We start from the raw sequence: 18,076 nt of genomic DNA, 5'->3' as shown, positions 1-18,076 counted from the left end.
TTTGTATTGATGTGTAACCTTTTTTCTATTTTAAACATATTTTTATCTGCACATTTATACAAAGACATGTATTATGCAAAAGCGTTGATGTCAAAATTAATATAACTAGTATTTTTTACTTGTTAGTAAAAATTTGCTTCTTTAACTACAACGTTTCATACCCAGTATTTCAATTTAATATTAATAAGCATTCGCTTTATGTTTTGGCACAAATTCAAAGCTCTCTGGTACTGGACCTAACAGCATCTCACTCAAACGTACCCAATCAGCAGAATTTGGCGAACTCATCAAAGTTTCCATTTCATCTCGTCCTCGAAATTTTTGTGGACGTTGATTAATCTGTTGTGGTGGATGTGCTAAGAGCTCATAAGGTATGTAGCGATAGAGGAATGATTGCCATTCCAGCAAGAAGCGCCGGGTATTCTCTACACCTTTCGTGTCGGAGCCCCAGTGCTCTAAGCCGTAGTTGACATAAGTACGCAGGATTTCGAAGCGTTCTGCAGATGTGGGATTCCATGGTTTTTGTTCTTTAATCTCCTTAAAGATCCACGGCTTAATAAGCGCGCCGCGCCCAATCATTATCGAGGAGACGTGTGGTGCAATTTTCTAAAAACAAAAATGATGGAACATTAATATAAGATGGTTAAATGAATGAACAAGCATCTACTTACCCTCTTCTCATTAAAATCTTCAAAATTTAGAATATCGCCATTCCCAATTATCGGCATACGCTGTGCTTTAGCTGCACACTCTTCTATATACTGCCAGTTGGCACTCTTCGTGTACCGTTGTTCGCGTGAACGTCCATGCAACTATTTTAAAATAGAAGATATACTTAACTAAGTGCTAATTAACAGTTAACCACCCAAAATACCAACCGTCACAGCACTTGCCCCCCACTCCTCCACCAACGGCACTAACTCGTGCGCCACACTTTTATCCGCATACACACCAGTACGCATTTTTACAGTGAATGGTATTTGCGGCGATAGAGACGAGCAGGAACGCACAATTGTCTCTAGTATATTTGTGCGCCGCATAAGTGCACTACCACCGCCATGCTGATATATCAGCTCAATAGGACAACCAATATTTAGATCGATGTAATCAATGCTTGTAGTCTCTTGCAACAACTGTGCTGCTTGCGCTATAATATTCGGATTATTGCCACACAATTGTACGCCAAATACATCCTCGCTGGAGTGTCGCTTTGTTAGCGCCCACTCCTGCGTGAGTCCCTTAACTATTGGTACAGCACAAGCCATTTCACCACAAGTAATATCTGCACCAAATTCTTTACATATGCGTCGGAAAGGCAAGTTACCAACAGTGGTTAATGGAGAAAGTATTAGTTTATCAACAAAATCGACAGGTGGTTTCATTACATCTGGACCGGGTGTCTCTACATCATCTACTACGGCGCCTACTGGTTTGTCTGTGTTGATGGGTACCTCTTCAGAAGCGTTTGCCACTGCTGCAGTTTCTTTTTCGGCTACAGCTTCCTCGACATCCGTTTTCTGCGCTGCATTTTCTACTTCCTTTTTTCTTTCATCGCGTATTTTGTCAGCTTGTGCTACCAACTGCTTGCTGCGCGTGAAATCATAGTCACGTTTACGCAGACGCACTTGCAGCTCTAAAAAGGAATTCAAATAAAAAAAATACTGAAGCCGAAATAAATAGACCCACCTGTCGTAATTCCATTTAAGCTAGTACGCGCTTTGCTCTCGTTATATTTTGCCGCCTTGATGTTTCGTCCTTCTGCATCCAAATGAGCTTTGGCAAAACGGCAAGTGACACCGCGGGTACAAAAGCCTACAGCATCAAATACGGGACATTTTGAACCCAAATCTTCGGGTTTGGATGCCAAGTACTCAGATAAATTATGTACATACCGGCAATTTTGATGTGTGCACTTTTCCTGATCGGGACCATTCATTAGTGAGTGGCACAAAAACAGGGAACTGTCTTGCTTGAAAACTGGCCGGTTCTGTGGTTATAGTAGGTAAAAAAAATATAAGTTCTTTTGTAGGTTTACAAGTGCATAGAGGAAACTACCTTATTTTGGCCACGTTTCCTTTCTTTTTTACTAGTTTTCTGGTACTTCTGAGCCTTTCCATTGTTTGTTGCATTTTCATCAGGCGACTTTCTTTTATTGTCCTGTTCAACAGCCTCCACCACAGTAGAACTGCTTTTTACCTCTGGTATCAGGTACCTGAGAAAATAGTTTTATGTGAATCCGTTTTTTATTATGCACTTTGCTGATACTCACTCTTCTTTGATATAACAAATACCTGGCTCCATTTGTTTATAAATTTTCACTATTCTCAAAATATTGCACCAATTAACAGAAGAATGCACCAAAATATGCGGAAAGCACGTGTTGGCCTTGAGAGCGGTCGAGATAAATTATGCCAGACTTCGAAAACAGGAAATTCAAAAGTGGTTCATTTAATTTTATAATTTTTCAGCTTATAACTCTTGTGGCTGAGTAGAGCCGCGAAAGACTAAACAGCACTGAACAATTGGAAAACTTTATGTGGATTTATAACTCAACTTTAAGATTTTAGATATATGAGATTTTGTTATTTTGTCTTTTTTAATTTAATAAATCTTTTTATATGCACTTTTGAAATCATTGTGGTGCTTTATTAGAAATTTCTCTTGTACGGCAACCCAGCTAAATTACTCTCTCACTTCTTATTAGAGAAAACAGCTGATTTGTATTTTGCATTCGTTCTTTCGCACGCCGGAAATTTTCAGCTGGCCGTTGATTTGCGTCCTCAATGAATGTTTATATAAAATAAAATAAAATGGTGCAACTATTTAAATTTTTATTAAAAGCTGAAAAAAAGGTAAATATCTACTTAGCTACACATGAAAACGCGAAATTCATTCATCTCTTGCAGCCACTACGTGCATATCTACGTAACGCCTTCATCGACAGCTTGCGTTTGACAGTGCGCGGTGGACATGGAGGTAATGGTACTCCAAAATACGGTGGAATTGGTGGACAAGGCGGTTGTGTATATTTCGTAGCGAAAGACGGTATAAGCTTGCGAAATGTTAGTCAAAGATACAAGACGAAACGCATTTCCGCATCAAGTGGCGAGGATAGCAGTAAAGTGCGTATACTTGGACGTCGCGGGATGGATGAACGTGTGGAAGTACCACTAGGCGTGCAAGTGCTAGGCGAGCGCGGTCAACTGCTGGGCGATTTAAATGAAGATAATGCAACATGCATAGCGGCGGGTGGTGGTGCTGGTGGTTGCACGGGTAATAATTTTTTGGGTGCGCCTGGGGATCATCGCAATGTAAGCTTGGATTTGAAGCTAATTGCTGATGTTGGACTCGTTGGTTTCCCTAATGCTGGCAAAAGCACCCTGCTTAAGGCTATTTCAAATGCCAAACCTAAGATAGCCTCATATCCATGTAAGTTATTGGGTTATTTAGCTGTAAGGTGTAGTTTTTTTTTTATTACAGTAATACATTTTTTCCCTTCAGTCACCACCATACGACCACAAATAGGCACTGTGGACTATCCGGATTTACGTCGCATAACCATTGCTGACTTGCCTGGACTGATTGAGGGCGCACACGCCAATATTGGCATGGGTCACAAATTTCTGAAGCACGTTGAACGCACACGCCTACTTCTCGTTATGGTTGATATATTTGGTTTCCGTTTGAGCGCGCAACATGCTAAACGTAATTGCTTGGAAAATATTTACGCGCTTAATAAAGAGTTGGAACTTTACGATAAGACATTGTTGGATAAGCCGTGCGTGTTGCTTTTAAACAAAATGGATTTGAAAGGTGCCAGTGAATTTTTGAAAGGCGTAAAGCCAACAATCAAGAACTTGGAGAGTGGTTTAGATAATTGCCCTGAAGAAATACGGCCGTCAAAGCTAATAAAATTTGAGCGTATTATACCGATTTCAGCCCAGAACGTTAAACGTATTGATGTGGTAAAAGAGGAGTTAAGGGACGTGCTAGACAGCTTAGCGGAGGAGAAGTATTTGCCTGATGCGCTGGAAATACGCGAACAATTACAAAGGAAAGTGGGCGAACGTGGACCTAAAATAACTTAAGCTAAAAATAAAAGCCTCAGAAGTTCTTAGGATAGCATATAATTTTTTATAAGATGTTAACAATTGAGTTAAATGATTAACCAAAAACTAATAAACTCGCGAACAAATTCAAGTATAAAAACTGAAATATAGTACTACATATATAGAGCTCTACACCAAATATTCGAGCCCAGGGCTCGAATCGTAACATCCGTTCACGGATCGAAAACGATACTGAAGAAAATTACGTGATACGTCAGGCAGTATAAGCTGGGCTCGAATTGTATCATCCGTTCACGGATCGAAAACCATACGAAAGAAATTTATTTGATACGGTCAGTCGTACATGCTGAATGTGATAAAGAGTACGTTCACGTATGTCACAATCCGAAAACGGTGTTCTTACGTGACGAGTACTACGATATCGTATGTGACGATTCGACGAGCTTATATTGCCTGACATATCACGTAATTTTCTTTCGTATCGTTTCGATACTTTCTTCGCTGCCCAAATTATAGCCCTGTTCGCGTACGCACTATCCAGAAAATCCAGTACTAATTTTACTGGATGTCGTTTTCGTACGCAAAAACTTGCATGAAACTAGCAAAATTGGGGAAATCGAGGGGGAAAAAATGACAGCTGAATTTGCAAGTTTTACTGGATTTTTACTGGATAAATTTTTACCAGCAACTATGTATTTGCTAGTAAGAAAAACATCTGATGGCATGATTAAGAAAATAATTGTTTATGGTGCTTTTAGAGTTGCAATTGACAAAATAAACCTATTTAAATATATAATAAGATGGAAAACACTATTTTTCTAAGAAAATTGCATCGGAAAATAACAAATTAATCAGCTGTTCATAAAACTAGCAACTTCTTGCTAGTTTTGCGTTTTCGTACTTTCTTGCATATTTCACTCATTGGGAGTAAATATTGGCTCACTCTCCGAAATTTGGTTACTGGCAAGTTACTGGATATTTTTTGCTGGAGAATACGAAAACACAACTTATGATTACGAATTACCCCATTCCCATTATTTCGACTTGACAGTTCTCTGTCTCTGTTTTTTCTTCTTTGCTGCAAAATTGATGCAAAATGTAAATTCTTCCTAAAAATGTACAAGTTTCCGTATTAAATTAGGAATATACACATTTATAAACTTTCATTTTCGTACTCAGAAAAAATTCAAGTTTTGATCTGTGAGCTAGTTTCGATAAATTTACGATAAAAATTAGATACGGCGCCGATTTGTTCGTAATTCGCACAGTATATGGATTTGAATTACAGTCGCCACACACGACGAACATATGCGCGGGCATGTTATGCTCGCAGTGCATGTTCGTCGTTTGTGGGGCGGCTCACGAGCATGTTCGCCAAAAATCTAAAAACTTTGATTTTCAGTGAGCATGGTCGTCGTTTGTGGCGTGGTTAGCGACTGTGTTGATGCTTGCAGCGTGTACATCGGCGGATAAATGCATCCAAGCCATGTGCGTTAATTGAATTTTGGGTATATGACGCTAAAGTACTATATTGGAATGTCTATACATACATACAAGAAAGAAAGGAGCAGATCAGCTCAAGCCACGACTGTTGTCAATATTTGTTGCTTCGGCTCATCTGCTCTTTTGCCAGAGTGCCAGCCCACTTGCACTATTTGGTGAACACATTCCACTAATATAAATAAATTAAGGTAGCACATGCATAACAAAGCTAAGTTAAAAACATTGCAATTGCATCATCCTAGCCTTTGCTACGCATCTTTACGCAAGATCACCGCTCCCTGTTTGTGGCAAACGACTGCGAGTATGTTGGCAAGCATGCTCTATTACATATTTCGTCATCCACCCACGAGTTGGAATCAGGTGCTGCTGCAGGAAAATGAAGAAAATTGATAATGGCCTCGTATATTTTGCATTTTAACAAACAAATCCGTTCTAAGTTTACACCCTTCCACCCACAAAAAAAATAATGCAGATTGTAACATTTCTGGTTTATTTTGTTTATTTATACGTCATACACGCTGGCAACCCCATTGAAAGTTAATTGAAAAGTGCCGTTAGATGCGCCATTGCAAGAAGGGCGAAATTCGAATTAGATGCGTGTATAGTCGTGATTTCACAAGATTTATTTATTCATTTTTATCAAAACAAATTCGTTTAAAAAAATAGGAAGTAGCTGCATAAGAAAAAATGGATTTAGATTTAGCAACTTGCCTTTTCACTGGGCTTTCAAGTGATAGCTTGCAGGACAAGCACATTATTTGGGATGATGGACGTTTCACAACAGCTACACAAAGAGTATTTGCAAAAGATGTGATAAAATTTGTGCGTCGCAAGGAACAATGCATACTTCCAAATCCTTTTGATATACCGGATGAATAGTAGGTGTACATATTAAATAGCGCTTCCGTTTGACAATCTTAATTTTTACATTTTCTTAGCTTTTTGGAAGCTTTTCGTTTCAACAAATTGCTATACCAAGATTTCCTACTTGTTCTTTGTCTCCGCACATATTATCGCTCGGAAGTAGACTCTAATCGGATGCCACTTGATTTACGCGTGCTGGCTACGCTTACCTATTTGGCGTACGGTCATTTTGACGCTTTAAAACCTTTGGATGGTTTTAGATTTTACAGTTTGGGTTCGCTTCAACAATGTGTGGCAGAAGTGTGCGAGCTGATTGTACATTTTATGGCCACAGATTATGTTGTGTGAGTTATGTGCAGTAAACTGAGCTAGGTTGAAGCATGATAAAAATATTTAAATGTATTTTATCATGGATGGAGATGCTTTAATTTTAAATAAATTTTTTTTTTATTGGTTTTTTCAGATTCCCTTCGAATAGTGATGAGGCTAAAGATATTAAGCGCGGATTTGATATGCAATATGGTGTACCAAATGTGGTAGGCATAATGGATTGTTTTCATGTGCGCCTTTTTAAAGTAGACCCACCTTTTCACAACGCATTCAAATGCAGACACGGAAATTTAACTATCAATGTGCAAGTGGTAAGAAATGTATTTTATTAAAATTATTTTTAAAATTTGAATACTTTCATTCTCTTTAATCAAGATCTGCGATCATAAATTGCGCTTTTTGGATGTTAATCCGCGAGCATCGGGCGGAACTAGTGACATTTTTGTTTGGAATCGAAGTCATATCAAGGGAATTGTGAAGAATCTCTATAAAACAGAGCCAACATGGTTAATTGGTAAACGTTGTTTGGATTGTTCAATGATAGATAAGTATGTACATATATTTTTTTCTCAGCGGATCGAGGTTACCATTTGGAGGATATTCTTATCAATCCATATCGCAATCCTAATTCGAAGTCCGAAATTCGGCTCAATACAGTATTTGAATCAATGCTCGGTGTTCTAGACACGGCTGTCGTTATGCTAACATCACGTTTTCGGTAGGGTTATCGAGTATCACAAGTTTGCCACTTTAACTCATACATATATTCTTCTTTTTTCGCGTTGCTTGAAAATCATGCAGTTGTCTTAAAACGATTTTACCCTACAATCATCAGATTGCAGCAAATATTGTCACGGCTTGTGTCACGCTGCACAACTACTTGTTATCCAAAGATTGTGCCATGGATGAGCACCTCATGTCAATTGTGCCGAAACGAAAGAAGTTGCCAAATGCAATACACGAAGATGAATGGTCAGCTGGCTTCAAACACCGTGAATATATCAGAACATACTTGGATTGATATTATTTAAGCGTTCACTAAAGCTAAGAACTGTCAGTATTTATTTTAGAGGCCAAATACCTATTTATAGTATATTTTTTGTTTTTTTTATAATACATACACATATTTGCTCGTGTATGTTTGCGTTATGCCTACGTTTAATTTTAAATGTCCTTAATCTATTTGTGAGTTTTATGCTTGTATGTTTTTAATTTATTTTTACTTATGAAGTTTATATCATTGCCGAGTAATACCTAGAAGGTGTACTTCATGTAATTTATTTTGGGTTCTATAAAAGCGAAGAACGTTATTTATTATTTATAAAATGAAAATGTCTTGTGTTCGTATGCAATAAAAATATTCGTTTGCAAAAAGTGCAAATAAAAAGGTACATAAGTATTGTAATTTAGTACAACCAATACGCAGTGGTTGCTGCCATAGGCCAAAATAAAAAAAATGTATGTAAAAATTGTTGAACCAAAATAGGCTTTTCAATCAGTTTTTTGTCCAAACTTCATGTTATATATTTTTTTTTAATTCTAACAGTTGTTTCTGAAAAAAGCAACAAAAGTGTCGTCAATTGTTCATTTTATTTGTCCAGCGTCAGCACGCTGAAAATTGAATTGGATTTAATGTAATTAAAATATTGTGAAAAGTCGAGTGAGTTAAAAATGTATGCAATGGTTATTGTACATAAAGGTATTGACTTTATTTCTACAATTAAACTTTTAGATAATTTGTGTTGTGTTCTATGCAAGTCGTTGTTTTAGAAAAGAAGGATTTTGTGTGTTTCTTGGTTCGTCTTTCAAGTATTTAGGCAATGTTTTAAGTATGTTTCCCCTATCGGCCCTCAATATTTTTATTTACATATTGTTTGTTAATATTTTAAGAATAAAAGTGTTCAGTGTAGATGCATTGACCTGCAGATGCTCGCATAGTATTCCATAACCTAATCCAAGCTCTTTATTTTCTACAGTTTTTTTTCATGTTTATTTTTTGATTTATCTAATTTTCTAATTCAAAATGTTAACACTGCGAATTTTCTCGATTGCATATCTTTGAGATTTGGCGTGAAAATTTGGGTACCCATTCCCAAAAAGTTGAAAATTTGATGGGTGCTATAACGGAAGATATTGAATATGAGGGTTTTGAGCCAGATCAGTATGAGTTGCAAAAATGTATTAATTACGTTTGTAAAAAATTTGCATTCTATTGGCAAAGATCCAAATTCCAAAAATCAGCAGTTTTGAAAAATCATTATAATTCACTCGAAAAGAGAGAAATCATTTCATTAAAATGTCAACCAACAGTTTTCACCAATTCAAATCGTGGGCGTCCGAAAAAAATTTTGTTGAGTCTTCAAAGAGACTAAGCGTCGGCAACATAACGGGATAAAATTTTTACCCTAAGGCCCGTTAAGAGTAAAAACTGTAATATGTAAAAGAGGGCGGGAATGGACAATCACACATAAAGTCATATGAGAAATAATAGGGACACGACATTATGACCAGTTTCGGCTATTTTTCTTTTGTTTGTTTAATGTTGAATTTTCGAGGCTATCACAAAATCCATCATAGCCCGATTTTTCGAACGTAGCATATTCTTTGAATACACGTTCGCTGCAATAAGGATTCACTGACGGAATTTTCGTTAATTTCAGGAAAAGGTGGACTACGATGGATTAGCCCCGATTGACTAATTTTATTCTGTAATGCAGATCTTAAATTGGCTGACTGCTTAAAAATTTTAAGTTAAAATTGCTAATAGGCAATAAACAATTTGCCCTTTCTAGCACACCACCCTGACTAGCATACCATTTCTTGCCATGGTGAGTCATGAGACGCTTGGCAACTCTGCGCGAATTTTAAAGCAAAGCAAGTGTCAAATAATGACAGCTCTCAAACGAGTGAAGAATTTGACGCTGTTCGCTGGAAAATTTGCACGTCTCGTGAAAAAAAATTTAATAACGCCGAAATTAATGGAAAATTTTTAAAATATTTACAAATTTTATGTGCCTTTACAAGTTAAAGTGGAATATTTGTGTTTACAATAGAATTTGTAGATGAAGTCGAAAAAATAATTCCGAAAAAATGCATTTGAAAATTTGCTTGGCATGTAAAAGGTAGCAGGAATTCCTGCTCGTACATATACAAAAAAATTCCAAGTACATAAGGCGCCGTGCGAAAAACAGTAAAAAAAGCCCGCATACGAGTGGGAGACGTACATGAAAAATAAGAAGAAGAAGCGTGAGCCGAATTAGCAGCGAAAGCGGGTGCCGAAAACCACGCGTAAACAAGTATCAAAAGCAAGCAAATAGATAAATAAAAACAAAACAAAAAGTACCGTGGAATATACAGTAAAAAAAGAAGAAGCAACCGGCTATTTTGAAAACGTGCGACGGTGGCGTTGTGAGTGCTTTGTTTTCACTTCCACAACGCCATGTCGCAAAATCAAAACAAACAACACTTACAACAACATCAACAACAACTTGAGCATCACCAGCTACAACAACAGCAGCAGCATCACCATCACCAACAGCAGCTTTTACACCACCACCATCAGCAGCAGCAGCAGCAACACCAACAGCGGCAATGGCAATACCAACAACAACAATTACATCATCAACAGCAGCAACAACAACAACAACATGCGCAATATGCTGCTGCTGCTGCCGCACATGCACATGTTGCTTCTACCGTTATTACTGGGCCTGGTATGAGGGGTGGTAATGGCATGCCCGGCATGTTTGGTAATGGGCTCGGTAGGGGTGGGTGTTTATATGAAGCGAACAGTGGTAGTCTCGTTAGTGGCAGCAGAGGCGTCGGCGTTGGCGTTGGCGTTGGCGGTTTTGACCTTGATATGGCTAGCCGACATGTGGGTAGTGGAAATGCCTCGTCAATTGCGCCCACCTCTGTTGTAGCTCCAGTTGTTAGTATGTCCGTTACTAGTGCGGTAGGGGGTGGTTTTATGCCGACGCATGTCAATGTTTCTTCTGTCGCCGGTGGCGCCTACAATGCCGGTATGTCTGGCATATCTGTTGCTAGTGAAAGTGGAAGAAGATCTAGTGCGGGTGGTTGTGCATACACACAACAGTCGCAACAACAGCCGCAACAGGCGCAGCCACGACAACAACAACAACAGCAACCACTCTCTCAGCAGCAACATCAACTTCGTCAGCAACAACAACAGCAACAACAGCATGCCATTTTGCCACCTGAAAGAATTAAAATGGAGCCACTAGAACAAATACTCACTCCAACTATACAAATGGAGGAATTGATAATAAAAAGTAAGTAAATAGATATGTTTGTAGGTACATATATTCTTGTATGCGTTTATTTAACGCGTATTAATTTGTAACTTTTTAACTGCCTAACGATGGTATGCAGTAGTCGTTCAGTTTAAAGAACGATATGTAGAACTGTGTTCAACTAATTAGCAATGAAATTCAAAATGATATTGTTTGTAAATTATGTTTATTTTTAATAATTTTCATTTAAAATATAATTATGTAAAACTGTAACAGACATCATATTAACAAGTGTCAAGGCTTGCAAAACTTGCAAAAAAATTAATCAAACTTCCAAAAATGTCATACAAATTTCCAAACATTTAATCAGGATATTTAGAAAACTTTCGGGTATGCAATTCCGTAGCCCATTCAATTGTAGTCTAAGAAAGTGAAAGTCTCAAGTCGTTTAAAATTACCGTTGATTTTTTTGATTTCTTTTGTGGAGGGTGTTGCGGACTTTTTTTTTTCAGATAAAAAAAATTTTGATCATGTGTTATATAGAAGAAAATGCGCACCACCCTGCACAAACAAATTCTAAAAAATCGACGGTAATTTTAAACGACTTGAGACTTGCACTTTCTTAGATTACAATTGAATGGGCTACAGAACTGCATACCCGAAAATTTTCTAAATATTCCGAATAAAAATTTGGAAATTTCTAAGACAATTTTTTTTAAGTTTGATTAATTTTTTTGCAATTTTTGCAAGCTTTGGAACTTTTATTATTGTTATTCCTGTTACAGACTGAATTATATTTTAAATGAAAATTATTAAAAATTAATTTGCAAAAATATCATTTTGAATTTCGTTGCTATTTAGTTGAACGCAGGTGTATATGTACATGTTATACCTACGGTGACCATAAATATGGATTGAAAATGCAGGACAATTCTTCAAAAATATACGTACATACATATGTACATAGTATAAAAGTAACAAAACAGTATACATACATACATAATTCTAAATTCTTAGTCCATTTTAAACTTTAAACATTAATCACGTTTTCTTTGTCGGTATTAATCGTTTTTTTTTAATGAATATTAATAAAAGTATAACAAAATATATTACCATTACAATAGCTTACACAAAAAGTGAACATCTTTAAAATATTATTTTATAGGCAAACTTTGAATAGTTCAACACGAAAACAATTTTTCTCGAACAAATTTTTTTTTGGTACTTTTCGCAGTTATTTGTCGAAAAAAAAAAAATAAAATTTGCGCTCCATAACATCTACATTTTTAACCCCTAATTAGGCGCGTTGACCCCAATAAAAGTGTTGAAAAGAGTTTTAGAAAAAACAAGTGAGCAGCGCTGTCTTCGGCTATGCCGAAGGCTTCATACCTTTCATGAACATCTGCAAATTTTAGTTTGACAGATTACTGATTTTGATACATCGATAGAGGAGTTACATACTTATATAAAAAATCGCATCTAAACAATCAGAGGTATGGAAGATATACTTTATATGGCACCAATCTAAGTGATTTTCACTGCTATGTGATCGGTATGTAAACCGGTAACACAATTTATTGGGTTTAGTTTCCTACATAAAGGAGATATATCGCAAAAACTGGTATCTGAACAATCAGTGCTATAGGAGATAAAGCTTATACAGCATAGATTTTGACGATTTTCTCAGTAGACTTTGTATTATTATTTATAAAATATCTTACGAAATTTATCGGTTTTAGCTGTTCAAATAAAGGAGTTTTACAGTAAAATCCCATATCTGAACAATCAGATGTATGGAAGATATATGTTGTAGTCACCCGATCCTTGTTATTTTCACTGTAAGTATTCTGTTAATGAGTGAAAATGGTGCGAAATTTCATGTTCCTAACTGCATAAATGGAGGAGATATGATAAAAGACCTCATATCTGAACAATCAGTTGTATGGGGGCTGCAGGTTATAGTGACCCGATCTTCGTTATTTTCACTGTAAGTCTTCTGCTGATAATGAGTGAAAACAGCGCGAAATTTCATGGTCCTAGCTACATAAATGGATGAATTACAACGAAAAATCTCATATCTGAACAATCAGTTGTATGGGAGCTATAGGTTTTAGTTATCCGATCTTTTTAATTTTCACTGTAAGTTTTCTGTTGATAATTATTGAAAACTGTGCGGAATTTCCTGTTCCCAGCTATATAAATGGAAGAGATATAACGAAAAATTTTATATCTGAACAATCAGTTGTATGGGAGCTATAGGTTATAGTGACCCGATCTTTGTAATTTTCACTGTAAGAATTCTGTTGATAATTGGTGCAAGGGCTGCAAAATTTCATGTTCGTAGCTGCATAAATGGAGAAGTTATAACGAAAAATCTCATATCTGAACAATCAGTTGTATGGGAGCTATATGTTATAGTTGTCCGATTCTTCCGGTTCCGACAAATGATTAATACATTATAAAAATACACCCACCTACCAAATTTGATCCGGATATCTCGAAAACTGAGAGACTAGATTGCATACAAACAGACAGACAGACGGACAGACGGACAGACGGACAGACGGACAGACGGACATGGCTAAATCAACTCAGCTCGACGTTCTGATCATAAAAGTATACATTTTAATGGGTCTATCTCTTTTTGTTCTGGTACTTACAAACATCGGACCAAAGTTATAATACCATTTCATGCTCATGAAAGGTATAAAAACCAAGTGTGTATTATCACAAATATTAAAGTACTCCATTATCGTTAACTTAAAAACAAAAACTTAATTTCGGCTTTCTTCTTTTTCTTTATTGGCGCTGTAACCGCCTAAGCGATTTTGGCCGAGTCCAAAACAGCACATCAGTAATTTCTCTTCTGTGCCAACTGACGCCAATTGGAAATGCCAAGTGAAGCCAAGTCCTTCTCCACCTGGTCTTTCCAATGCAGAGGAGACCCTCCTCTTCCTCTGTTACCAGCATCGAGGCCTGCGTTGAATATTTGTGCATTTTTTTACTAGAACTTAATGGGCTGCAAAAATGCATACTAAAAAAAAAATCTAAAAAATCTGATTGAAAAGTTGAAAATTTTGATAAAAATTTGCTGAATTTTCGCGAGTTTTTCACAAAGTTTAGGAATTCTATTTTTATGTTTTTTGTTGTTGAATAAACCATATTTTTATAGAAAATTGGCGGGAAAATATTAGAATAAAAATTGTTGCATATATTGCGAAAAATTGACGGTGCCAATACTTTGTTCCGGCAGTGTAGCCCATTATTGAAGGGAAATTTTCAATTCGATAATGGGCTGGATTTCGAATTCATAACGAAGGAAAAATACATTGGATAACGAAGGTTCCGTTTTGCTGGAGGTTGGCCTAGTTCTCGAATTCAATACTAATCTATTTCACATTGGTTATCGAAGTTGAGACTCGAAAAAAAGATTGGTTTTCCGATCATTTTCGAATTGTTAAACAAGCCCAATGTTTATTGGGTTGAGATTGAAAATGTGAATGTGTGTGTGTGAGTTTGAGTTTTAAAATTACAAAAAATTGTAAATTGTATCGCTGCCAAACATCAGACTGCCTCTTAATGATTTTACCTTGTTATGTTTTTATAATGCTACTATCTGTTTAATGTATCTTGATTTAACGCAAACATCTCTGAATTCCATCAAAAACTTCCACTTCAAAAACTTTGCGTCCCAATACTGTCAACAGCAACTGATTTGATTTGCCGTAGTAATAGCGTAGCATCAGTCAATCGTCAATTATCGTAAGACGCGCGAAGACGATGATAGTATACATATGTCGACGTCGTAGCAAGCAGCATTTAAGCTTAATTACATGTGTTTGGAAAATCAACAAATGCCCACCTCTGTTTTAGACCCATGATTTCTTCGGCAAAATTTCGTAGAATAACACGTGGAATCCCCCTATGCTATACGCGCATAGTAAACAAAAAAAAATTGACCCGCCCTAATGTATAGTCATGTGAAAAGTAATAGAGACCCGACATTTTGACCAGATTTTACTCCTTTGCTTTTGTTTGTTTAAAACCATATCTCGTCACCTGAAATGCAAAAAGACGTAACAACTGACGTAACTGAAATGGAAAAAGTGGTGACTAAAAATGTTTATTTGTTTCATTAGTTCCGACTCTTTGAATTTCAGCAACAATGTTTGTTACATCTTTTTGCATTTCAGGTGACGATATGTATGTAAGTCCACATTTGAAACTTTTTACACGTTTTAGATAAATTAAAAAAATTAAACAAAATTCTACGACAAAAATAAACTTTTTATTATGAATTCTTAGAAAAATTCTAAGTACAGTTTGGAATCTCGCTCCCAACCGTAAGGAAAACGTTGCTCTTACATTTGGCAACCCCACAATGTCGGATGCGCGAACGTGAGTGTGCTTCTTCGACCGCCAATTCATTGCACACCCAGAGAGACACAACTCCGCGGACATTTTGCTAGATGTCCAGAGGCGACTTTCTCTCCCCAGCACTTTAATCTGCCAAACTTCGACAGACTTAGCAGCAAATATTTCTGTCAAAGTTCGCAGAGCTTCGTCATAAAAATTATGCTTGCGCTGGTTCATATCTGCTACACACAATACTTGCGTCATCCATCAAAATTTCAAAATGATGATTGATGCTGTTTATTTCGAAAAAATTGGCACTTGATTCAGACGTCTTATGTATTTTAGAAGAAAACGATATTTGCGAAATAATTTGTAGCTCTTAGCAATTGATCGACAGATGTATTTAAAAAAAAAAAAGTGCTTTTCTGCGGAATATTATGTCACAGATCTATCAAATGATTTCAAGAAGTTTTCTCAGCACCATTTCAACGTTAAAAATCAGTCGAGCTATTTTAAATGCAGAAAAGATACTCTCAAAGAGGACGAGATAATTCTGCAGTCTGATTTCTGCGAAAACTATGCTTTTGTGTCTCAGAATGCTATGCAAAAATTTCATTAAAACAATGATCAGTGATGGCATAGGGGCTATTTTGAGGAGACAAGCCACTAGTTTTAGCCTGCAAGCTCCGCCAGACAAAGCAATTTTAAAAGCAGAGACCCATTTTTCCATTATGCAACAGACCACAACATACACAACAAAAAACACCATGAGTAAGTGAAACAAACAATAGTTGCTTAGAATTTTGTACAGAGCTCTGGGCCGGTTAACGTGAAACGTCCCATATACATACATTAGTATGTAAGATCTTTTCTTGACTGTTTTCTGTTAATTTTTCTCTTTGAACTTTAAAAATCACAAGCATTTCTGATTCGACTAAGAATGTGTGGAAAAATAAAGAATCTGCTGGAAAAAATTTGAATTTACATACATATGTATATGCACATATTTATACTTGTAGTATGTATATGTATGTATGTCTGTACATATGTATGTATGTGTGTATATGTATAAAAGCGTATTGCACGAAAATTAAATTATTTCTAGTTTTATCGCAATCATAATTTTAGACACGCAACCCAAACAAGTGCTTTTCTCATTGATTTAGTTAATATATACATGTATATGTACATACTTACAAACGTAAGTACATATGTATACATATCCATACTAATCTGCATCTATATTTCTATGTATGTGTATATGTATAATCAGCCCCATACATCCTTTTATAGGTTAAGTTGCTGCATCAGTACCTTACCCCCAAAGTTATTGATGCTTGTTCCGTTTAGTTCTTGCTCGGATTTCTTCGGGACGATCTGTTAGCGTAGAATCGATCTTTTTGATTTTTTGCGTTTTCCCCTAACATCTTTGAGGCTTTTCTGAAGCGTTTCTAACGCTCTCTGTAAGCGTCATACGTCCCTACATACATGTTTTTTTTTTGTGTTGCGCATTCAAGAGCTGTGTGTATTAATTTGTTTGAATACTGTACTTTAGGCAATTAGCGCCCAGGAAAATTAAGAGGCAATTAAAAAATAATTTAAGCTAACCGCTCTATAAAACGTCTGTACATATGTAGGTATGTACATATCATTACAAAAAATACCGATGAACCTCAATTAGTTTGGAGCTGCGCTGCACGGTGTAATAAGCCGAACTTTCAATTGTAAGAAGTCGCTTAGTAAGAAACGTACTAGGTAGGCAAACAAATAAACTTACAATTGAGCAAAAGTAACTATCGTAAACGTATAAGCAAAAACAATAGATACTTTTACCCCGAGTTCATTAGACCGAGACTGTCTATTTGTAAAACAACGCAACTGTTTTTCATTTGTTTGCGCACATTTTTTACATGTATCCAATAGTATAGTAAAGAAAGCTCAAAAACAGAAATGAATGAAAAGAATTCTCCAATCGCAAATCGTTGGAAAATTTTTATTTGTAGAACTTTTTTTTTTAAATACATATTTACATACAGTGACGCAATAAAGTGTTCCCGTGTTGATTTTTGTTTTCAAATTTCAAATTGTGAATCTTGTTCAAGTTAATTTTTTTTGGTTTTTCTAAAAAAAATATTTTCCAAGCTTAAACAAAAACAATATAATTCAAAGTTTCAAACTTTATACAAAATTTAAGAAATTTTAACAAATTTTCATCAAATTTTTTAATCTGAATCTTTTTAAAATTTTTGGGTATGCAGTTTTTTAGCCCATAAAATTTGGTCTGATGAAAAGCAAAATTTAGTGGCTTTTGCGTTGTTTTTTATATAACAAGTGCAATTTATAAAAACTGGCGTATTATTCTATTAGAACTACCTATAAGAAATTCATGTTTATATGGAAAAAAATATGGAAAATCCGCCAGCAAAGAAAAATATATTAAAAATCAATGGGATCTTTTAGTGGCTTGAAAGTTGCACATCATTGGACTAAAATGAATATTTTTTATAGAAAAAGAACAAAAATATATTTAACTTGAAAAACATTGTGAATCGTAAAAAACAAACAGCGCGGGCATACTCATACCTCATTGATTTCTAGCAAAAAAATTAAAATGAACAGAATTTAAACCTCGATATATTTGTCACTGTTTTATTATTATTAGGAGTGCCAGTTACTGCCGAAATTCGACCGTTTTTCAGGTTT

The 18,076-nt window shown here is 35.9% G+C and overlaps 4 protein-coding genes across 6 annotated transcripts in view; 3 read left to right on the top strand and 1 right to left on the bottom strand.

Moving 5' to 3' along the window:
* Positions 1–5: 5 nt before the first annotated feature.
* LOC118735771 (tRNA-dihydrouridine(47) synthase [NAD(P)(+)]-like) lies at positions 6–2,618 on the bottom strand. 2 transcript variants are annotated; one of them, XM_036465723.1, is made up of 6 exons: positions 2,270–2,618; positions 2,056–2,212; positions 1,687–1,987; positions 879–1,633; positions 672–812; positions 6–606 (listed from the first exon to the last, which is right to left on the bottom strand). In XM_036465723.1, exons 1-6 carry the CDS (start codon positions 2,299–2,301, stop codon positions 181–183), a joined length of 1,812 nt encoding a protein of 603 aa, XP_036321616.1. In that variant the 5' UTR covers positions 2,302–2,618; the 3' UTR covers positions 6–180. The 2 variants fall into 2 exon arrangements, with proteins under 2 accessions (XP_036321616.1, XP_036321617.1); XM_036465724.1 differs by lacking the exon at positions 2,270–2,618 and having other exon boundaries at positions 1,687–1,812; positions 1,893–1,987; positions 2,056–2,148.
* A 108-nt stretch (positions 2,619–2,726) lies between these two features.
* On the top strand, positions 2,727–4,225 carry LOC118735772 (GTP-binding protein 10 homolog). Its single transcript, XM_036465726.1, has 3 exons — positions 2,727–2,852; positions 2,907–3,429; positions 3,502–4,225. Exons 1-3 carry the CDS (start codon positions 2,811–2,813, stop codon positions 4,086–4,088), a joined length of 1,152 nt encoding a protein of 383 aa, XP_036321619.1. The 5' UTR covers positions 2,727–2,810; the 3' UTR covers positions 4,089–4,225.
* A 1,975-nt stretch (positions 4,226–6,200) lies between these two features.
* Positions 6,201–8,148, top strand: LOC118736682 (putative nuclease HARBI1). The gene is made up of 6 exons (XM_036466723.1): positions 6,201–6,451; positions 6,512–6,781; positions 6,901–7,078; positions 7,143–7,281; positions 7,341–7,485; positions 7,569–8,148. Exons 1-6 carry the CDS (start codon positions 6,261–6,263, stop codon positions 7,786–7,788), a joined length of 1,143 nt encoding a protein of 380 aa, XP_036322616.1. The 5' UTR covers positions 6,201–6,260; the 3' UTR covers positions 7,789–8,148.
* A 1,533-nt stretch (positions 8,149–9,681) lies between these two features.
* Positions 9,682–18,076, top strand: part of LOC118735770 — a 70,558-nt gene continuing 62,163 nt past the window's right edge. For both annotated transcript variants that reach the window (XM_036465721.1, XM_036465720.1), the window contains exon 1: positions 9,682–11,056. In XM_036465721.1, coding sequence (XP_036321614.1) covers positions 10,207–11,056 — 850 coding nt within the window. In that variant the 5' untranslated portion in view covers positions 9,682–10,206. The remainder of the gene's footprint in view (positions 11,057–18,076) is intronic.

Source organism: Rhagoletis pomonella, unplaced genomic scaffold (genome assembly GCF_013731165.1).
Source record: "Rhagoletis pomonella isolate Grant_MI unplaced genomic scaffold, Rhpom_1.0 Rhpom_scaffold_00003, whole genome shotgun sequence".
Lineage (NCBI taxonomy): Eukaryota > Metazoa > Arthropoda > Insecta > Diptera > Tephritidae > Rhagoletis > Rhagoletis pomonella.
Note: the sequence above shows the minus strand (reverse complement) of the source record. Positions and strands in the feature narration are given on the sequence as shown.

Bases quoted from the DNA above. Each gene is read 5' to 3' on its own strand.
- LOC118735771 (XM_036465723.1), bottom strand. From the start codon at position 2,301: ATGGAGCCAGGTATTTGTTATATCAAAGAAGA. The intron at 1,634-1,686 runs GTGGGTCTATTT...ATTCCTTTTTAG, and splicing joins CTTAAATGGAATTACGACAG to AGCTGCAAGTGCGTCTGCGT. The intron at 607-671 runs GTAAGTAGATGC...TTTTGTTTTTAG, and splicing joins AAGATTTTAATGAGAAGAGG to AAAATTGCACCACACGTCTC.
- LOC118735772 (XM_036465726.1), top strand. From the start codon at position 2,811: ATGGTGCAACTATTTAAATTTTTATTAAAAGCTGAAAAAAAG. The intron at 2,853-2,906 runs GTAAATATCTAC...CATCTCTTGCAG, and splicing joins TATTAAAAGCTGAAAAAAAG to CCACTACGTGCATATCTACG. The intron at 3,430-3,501 runs GTAAGTTATTGG...TTTTCCCTTCAG, and splicing joins TAAGATAGCCTCATATCCAT to TCACCACCATACGACCACAA.
- LOC118736682 (XM_036466723.1), top strand. From the start codon at position 6,261: ATGGATTTAGATTTAGCAACTTGCCTTTTCACTGGGCTTTCAAGTGAT. The intron at 7,282-7,340 runs GTAAACGTTGTT...TTTTTTTCTCAG, and splicing joins AGAGCCAACATGGTTAATTG to CGGATCGAGGTTACCATTTG. The intron at 7,486-7,568 runs GTAGGGTTATCG...AAAATCATGCAG, and splicing joins ATGCTAACATCACGTTTTCG to TTGTCTTAAAACGATTTTAC.